Source organism: Nematolebias whitei, chromosome 17 (assembly GCF_014905685.2).
Source record: "Nematolebias whitei isolate Nwh7 chromosome 17, NemWhi1, whole genome shotgun sequence".
In the NCBI taxonomy this organism is placed as follows: Eukaryota; Metazoa; Chordata; class Actinopteri; order Cyprinodontiformes; family Rivulidae; genus Nematolebias; species Nematolebias whitei.
Genome location: NC_056514.1, coordinates 5,332,518 through 5,340,297, shown reverse-complemented (window position 1 = coordinate 5,340,297; position 7,780 = coordinate 5,332,518). Strand labels below are relative to the sequence as shown.

The window sequence follows — 7,780 nt, the reverse complement described above, 5'->3', positions numbered from 1 at the left end:
ACCTGTGGGAGCCATATATGAGGATCATAGGGACGGAAGTTGGAACTTAATAATGAGAGTTTGAATGGATGTCTTGTGTACAGTTTCTACTTATATTCTGTCTTTTCTTTTTGGGGTCTTGTATTTTTTTTATTTTTTGGAACTAAACAAATGCAGGTTTCAATGGTGAGTATGTGAGTGAATGTGAGTGTGTATAAACATGTTTGTATTGTTAAGTTGACTGTAAATTTATGTTCTAAAAGAAAAAATTCAATAAAAAAAGAGTTCAAAAAAAAAAAAAAAAAAATGTATAAAAAAAGATTTTCTTCACTATCTCTTCAGATTGTGCCAGTCTAAGGACTAAGACCTCCACCAGAAGCAGTTTATTAATAAATCTTTTAAACCTTCCTGCTGTCTGTGATCTGGTTCGAATCCCTAAACCCGGTTCTTGTCAGTTTTTCAGTCTACACCTTAGATTTATTACCGTTTGTCTTTTAAGTTTAATACTTTTGTTAAATAACTAAGAGTGTTTTCTGTCAAGGACAGTTAACTTAGTAGATTAGAAACAGCTATAATGACATATTTCTATTAATACATTTATCACAACATTCCCCAAATACTTTTACCCTGGTTGGTTTAATTTCACGGATGTGTTTGAGTTCCCTCATAGATTTAATTTACTTTCACCTGTAATAATTCAAAATCTTGCAAGAAAATAAAATACAAAAACAAGGTCAGACGACCCTGGTAGTCGTCCTGCTTATCTAAGCGACCAGGCTCCAGTCAGTCTCTGCTCCAGACACAACGACACTATGATCCACACACATGATACTGTAGTAAATGAAATACATCCTTGACCTGTCACATTATCTTCAGAGAGGAGGTCTTTGTGTGTTCATCTACTCACATCAACTTGAGTGCAGAGATTTCTGTTTCTGTCTGGGCTCCCAGTTTGAACTGAACCTGTTGGTCTTCAAAAGTTATTTAAATAAATTTATGTTAATATTAAAATGTCACTTACCAATTTTATGCCTGATGTGTGACAATGTTTTCCTCCGCCTTTGGTTTTATGTCTGTGTACATTTCCTGTCATTAAGTGGCTGCTAAAGTTATCAGTTTTCACTCTTATACATCTGTAAAGTATCCCATATCAGTTAAACATTAACAAACATACACTTTCATTCATACAACAGACAAGAACTCACTCACGCTCCATCATTCATGCAACAAATATACATGACATTTACAATGTTATATTTCCCTTTTCCTGCCTACCTAAGGTTCTTGTCTGTCCCTCAACTTATAAAAACATATTTCCCTCACTGCCTATTCTAAAAAGCTCTCTGTCCCTGTCTTTAATAAATCCATATCCTCATCTGCAAAACCCTAACCCAGCAAACCCATTTAACTCTCTTTTGACCATGAAAATAATCTCTCTGTCCCTCTCTGCCTGTTCTAAAGATTTCTAATCATCCCTATTTTAAGCACAGCAACACTCCATATATTCTTCTTTAGGTACCTCTTCTAGATTCTTTCTAGGGATCATCCAAATATAGGTGTTTATTTTAAGGATTCTGCCGTATCAGAAGCACAGCCCCGACCGAAAGTAGAAAAGAATAAAAAAATATATAAAATAATAATAAACATGTCGCTCGGGGACGCACTGCTGACCAGTCTGTTTTCCTGTGCTACAGACCTAAGGAGGCTGCAATAAACAGAAACCCGAGGTTATCACTTTGTTTCGAGGAGGTAGCAATTTCTCCCCACATGCATCCAAAACTACGTAGAGTTTTCTTCAAACTGTCACATGACCCACCTCTTGATGCTGTATGTCCAAGTTTTAAAGTGTTTCTAATAAACGGCGATGGGTAATTACACCCGGAACGTCTTTCGGACTGAGCACGCTTCTCGTAAAGATTCTACCGTCAGCAAAAATGATGTCACAATTTTTACGTGGGGCTTTAAACCGTCAGCCACGTCGGATCCTCTGTATCTCTTCAATAAACAAATGACAATTTATATACAAGCATTTAAATCAACTGGACAAAGCGTAATTTTAGAGCAAAATTAACGTTTTGCGTGTTTATGACGCTCGCGGACCACTTCCGGTTAGCGTTGTTGCTAACGCTTCCGGCTCGCCCTGGGTGCGCCCAGGCGGAAAAAAAAACGTTACGTTCATAAATTGTTACGTCCGATAAATACACTCAAAAAACACGTATTATTCTATAACGTTCTACTGCCTTTTAGTTCACTAAACTGCGTGCACCGGACCGAAAAACAGCAGCCTGAAGTCCTTAAAGGACACAGAAATTCGATTTAACAGGTTTTCTGCTGCCTCGTGTAAAAAAGCCGGCTAGAACAGTCTGCTCCGACTCGGTCACCTGCCGCTGTGTCACCATTAAACAACAAGAAAGGAGCTACCTCTTCTAAAGACAGGAGACCGGTCACGGCACCAGCTGTTGCGTTTGGACCAGGGCTGGCTGCGGGTCACGGGTCACCAAGAGGCCCCTCTCAGACCCTGGACCTCTCCTACAAGAGTTGGAAGAGGTGGCTGTGGAAAGAGATGTGTGGGTCTCCCTACTCAAGCTGTTGCCTCCAGTAGTAACTTTGGAATAATGGATGGATGGATTGATAAGCTCTGCTCATCGTCCCCACTAACTCAACAGCAAATTGGCCATTTAGACTCAGATGACAAGGCTAACACGAGGAACCTAACAAAGCCCATGCTCAATAATCCAGGCATACAATCCAACAACTTTCTGTCAGGTCATCTGGACAGTTCATTTTATTTTTTTGTGCTGAAACGTTTCACCTTCCATCCAGAAGGCTTCATCAATCAAGGAAACACACAAAACTGATTCTTCCCCAACACTTTGGAGTAAGCTGTTGACTTTTATATTTTTCACCCAAGTGCTTGGTTTATAGTTAAGGCTTTAGTTTACCCCAGATCCAACAAACTGTTCGTGGTTCTTCAGACCTGAAAAGCGAAGTCTTCCAAGCATCTCGCCGGTGGAACAAAACAGTCCTCATTTCTGACACACCAAGGGTGTTGAGTCTTTTAAAAAGTAGCTGAAGGCCATTTTTACCATTCTTTTTAATTGATCTTATTTTTATATCTATGTACGGACTTAACCATATTCAAATCAAATCACGTCACAAATTTTAGATACAATATTTATTGATTAGAAAGTTTATGAAAGAACAAAATGAACTTCAAAAATGTTGCTGGAGTCCAATGACATGTTAAAAGAAACTGACAAGGATGAACAGCATCTCACTGTGCAATGTCACAGAGACCTAAAGCACCTACACAATAAAGATACAATATATATTATATACAAGACTTTCAATTTTTTAAATTTATTTTCTTCCATCAGTCACGGCCCAGCAGGGGGCAGAGGGTGTTGTTGGAATAGTTCAGCACCCTGACAGCCATGTGCATGAAGCTGTTCAGCAGTCTTGTGGAGCGAGCCCAGAGGCCCGGGTACCTTTTCCCTGAAGGCAACAGGCTGAGAGTTGAGTGCGAGGTGTCCCAAGCAATGTTGATGGCTCTGTGTGTGTGACGGGACTGGTAGATGTCTGAAGGGAAGCCAGAGGGGAGCTGAATGCTGGCTGTATTCACGATGCATTGGAGACTGTTATGGTAGGAAGCAGTGCAGCCTTTATAACAGTGAAGCAGCTGCTGAGGATGCTCTCGATGCCCCGGCAGAATTAGTGCGTGATGGAGACTGGGACTCCTGCTCTCTTCAATTTGCAAAGGAAGTAGTAGTGGGATTGGGCTCTTTAGGTCGGCGACGTGGTATTGAAGGAACACTACACAGAACAGCATAACCTCTGTGAATTATATTACAAAACATCTCGCTGCTACTTTAGCTCCTCTTGTTGGAAAACAGAGAACTCCATAGATTTTAAAACAAAAGTTCAACATTTCAAGCTGGTTCCAGGAGAAACTTGTATCTTTTGATGTCACTTCACTTGAAACTGTGAACCCACATCAGAAGCACAGAGAACCACCAGGAAACATCTTCAACAAGACACTGAGCTTAACAACAGGAGCAGTTTTACCTTGGACCAGATCTGTGACCTGCTGGACCTACAGTATGTCTTTCCACCACTTATTTAAAGTCAATGACAGTTTATTGAACTAAGCCTGGTTGTGTCACGGAATCTCCAGGGTCAAAGATTGTGGATGATCTTTGCATGGAGGAAGTGGAACAGAGAGCCCTGAACTCCTTTGAGTCACTGGTTCAGAAATGTGGACGGTACTGGAGTTCAAACCCAAGCCCAGTAAGAAGTGTTCACCAGATATTTCATTCATTCAACCTTTATTTATACAGGTTAATCCCATAGAGCCTCGGGGACTCATTTACAAGAGACCTGAACATGGGTCAGATGGGTCAACTCTGTGAACATCAACATCCTCTCTGGTGAATTTCATATGGACAACGAGCTGTCAATTTTGGACAGTTTGGTGGACATGGAAAGAGACGGATGCCTCAACATTGAAGTTTACAGGAATCCAACTCACAGCTGGGTTTTTGTCAAATCTAGTAAAAACTGCTAAATGCAAAAATCATCGCCATTCCTCATGTGGCTGGAGTATTTTCTTGAAGGAATTTCTCCAAACACAATACCCAATAATAATACAATAATGTATTTTAAACCTAACAGGACTCTCGGACAGAGGCTGGCCCATCATAAGGACAGAACCCTCAAGCTGAGCAGGTCAGTGCAGCAAGGAATGTTCAGACCTCTATTCTGGAGAAACTCAACAACCTCTCCAGACACTTGAATCATTTGGTCCAGCGACTTTCTCGCTGAGAGGTAACCGCTCTACCAATTGTGCCACCATGCCTTGAGATTTATGAAGAAAATTAACTATTAGGAAAAATCCACAGGATTTCTGTAGAAAACATTGTTGGTTAGATCATCTTTATTTCAACAGGTTTACTTCTGGAAACGTATTCAGGAGATTTAACAGCAAAGACTTGTAGTACATGATGACAGCCAGGATTGATGGACCGACCGATGGATGGATGAATACTGTCAGTTCATCATGAAGACCTCAGCTCACTGTAACAGAGTCACATTGGACTTCATGACTTGATATGTGGGTGGGGCCAGTTCCTGGATTGAAAGTAGCCCCTGAGTCCATTCAGGTCCACGGGAGGAAAGTAAGCTCCGATGCGTTTTCTCAGCCACCACTTGCCCTGTGCTGCGCTGGCACTGCCCGGCTGGCTGAATTTGTACCTGAAATGTTCTCCTCGGACCCACCTGAGAGGAGGCAAAACAAATAAATAATCCAAGTTATTTAAAAAAAGGTTGTAAGCTCAATATCCAGGTAGATCACAACAAAGAAGGTTAAATCATGTCATCTGGACCAGTTTCTTTGAGGGAGAAACGTTTCATCTTCCATCTGGAGGACTTCGCCAGTCTGCCAATCAGATCTGTCCCATAGGTAGTCTTCATTGCTGTGTTTCAAGCCAACCTCCTTCTGAGATTCCAACGGGAGGTTGGCTTGAAACACAGCAATCTACGTAATAGTTTATCAGAAATAACCACAGATTTTTCTTCTTAAAGCCAACATCTGTGTATCCTTTAGAAGAGCTTGGAGCTCCTGAAAGTCATTTTTTACACAGTGAAATTCATCTAAAGCCTGCTTCTATTCAGAAGTGAATTACTCAAGGTTTGCACTTAAGAGAAAGAAAATGGTTATAAGTTGTGCTGCAACTCAGTGTTCTGGGGAAGGATGGATTAAGAAAGACAAGAGAAAATGTGCAAAGTACCAGGACACTGTGGAGGAGTGCAGGGGCAGGAGGACATTCTATGAGTCAGAAGAAGTAGAACACAGAGGCTTTGCAGGACACTCTGTAAAGTCCTCGGCTGTTTGACTGTCACAGGAGTGGCTAAGAGGAGGGCCATCCAGGCTGCTAGCAACCACTGAGGAAGCCACGACGTGGTGGATCAGGGCTGATCCGTGGGTTGTTACTGGGATGCAAGTCAGGGCCTGATCACCTCCGGCTGGGTCACCTAGGTGAGTGTGTGATACCGAGTGACCTGCAACACCCGTTGACCCCAGGACACACCACTGATGGTGTGCCCCTGTGAATCCTAGAGATGTTTTATACACAGTGTGCAGATAGAGTGAAACTTGATTTATTTTGTTTTAATCTTGTTGAGGGACCTGAAAATGTTTTTTCTTCCGAAGGGGGCACAATATGAAAAGTTCCGAGATACACAGCCATAAAAAGTATTCTGTTCAAGACTGCTGAAGAAGACTTGACAGGAAACTGTATTGATGACATATTACAGATTAAAAACTGCTGATGTTCCCATTGACAGAGACTTTCCTTCTTACCTTGGGGGGTCTCTGCCATGGAAGGGGTTGTGGTTGAGCAATGAAAGGACGGTGGTGTCGTTGGCCAAAAGACGTCCTGCGATGTGGATAACCCACTCACTCTGCTCATAGGTCTGAATGAACACAAAGCTTCACAAGTTATCAACAAACTGAAGGAAACGAGAGATGGAAAACTAAAAGGTGCTGATTCTGAAGAACTCAAGGTGGTACAACAAAGAGCTGTATGAGCTTGTTCTGGGATTAGCTGGTCAGAATTCACGAGTCCACTGTCCTTTTCTGATGCCCATCAGAGACGCTAAGAAGCTCCAGTGGTTAAAAACAACATCTGACCTGGAAGGCAGCGAACCACATGAGCCAGTCCAGCCTGTAGTGGTACGGTGAGATCAAGCAGGGCCGTGTGGAAACATCTCCTGGTTTACACTTGAACTGGTACTCCTCCCACAGCGCCTCGGGGGCTTTAGGATCTGGGCTCAGAGTTCCCTGGAAGATGACCTCGGTCCGCTCCTTAGTGATGCTGCTCCGACGTGGAAACAATGACACAATGTACAACAGGATCAAATACCAGGAGAACTTACCAAAACATGCCCAAGTCACATTTTCACAATCAACATTGTAAAGAACACAGACGTGCTCAGATCTTGAAAGTTTGTTCAAGGACAGATAAGCCTGAATATAAAGTCTGAAGACAGGAGGGACATTTCCTGTCGCCCACCACAAGAAGCGAAAGGGAATAATGTTTTTACCTGTGCCTGTATGTGTGTGCATGTTTGTCTGATGATAAAATGAGTTACAAACCACAGAACACTGCTTCCATGTAACAAGTGAACAGAAACAATCTGTCTGCCTGCGACAGGAATAAAAGATGAGTTTAAAAGCAAAGCACTGTGCCAACCTCTGAAAACACAAATGTGAAAAACCAGCCACAGTGAATGAAGTAAAATCAGTCAGTCAATAATCAGTCACTGCTTTGAATTTATGACTGAACAATTCTTGATCCAAATTTTTATTCCAAAACACACACACCTAAAAACACCAGTAATGGATCAGAACCAAACATTGGACTGCTCTGAAGAGGCCTCCTGAGCCTTGATATGAAGCCTGTTGAACATCTGTAAAACATCTGGAGGAACCCTTCAAACCTGAAACAGTTGCAGTAGTTTGATCATGAGGAGTGGACCAGAACGGAGTGGACCAGAACACCCATGGACAGGAGGAGCAGGACTCCCATGGAAAGGAGTTCCAGGACTATTGTGGACAGGAGGACCGGGATTTCCATGGACAGGAGGAGCAGTAGTACAGAGGACAGGAGGAGCAGTAGTCCAGTGGACAAGAGGAATAGTAGTCCAGTGGACAGGAGGAGCAGTAGTCCAGTGGACAAGAGGAGCAGTAGTCCAGTGGACAAGAGGAGCAGTAGTCCAGTGGACAAGAGGAGCAGTAGTCCAG

General features: G+C 42.5%; 1 protein-coding gene across 1 annotated transcript in view; it reads right to left on the bottom strand.

Moving 5' to 3' along the window:
• Positions 1–4,904: 4,904 nt before the first annotated feature.
• Positions 4,905–7,780, bottom strand: part of lmf1 (lipase maturation factor 1) — an 11,774-nt gene continuing 8,898 nt past the window's right edge. The window contains exons 3-5 of the mRNA XM_037691571.1: positions 6,668–6,851; positions 6,338–6,450; positions 4,905–5,253 (exon numbers count right to left, since the gene is read on the bottom strand). Coding sequence (XP_037547499.1) covers positions 5,076–5,253; positions 6,338–6,450; positions 6,668–6,851 — 475 coding nt within the window. The 3' untranslated portion in view covers positions 4,905–5,075. The remainder of the gene's footprint in view (positions 5,254–6,337; positions 6,451–6,667; positions 6,852–7,780) is intronic.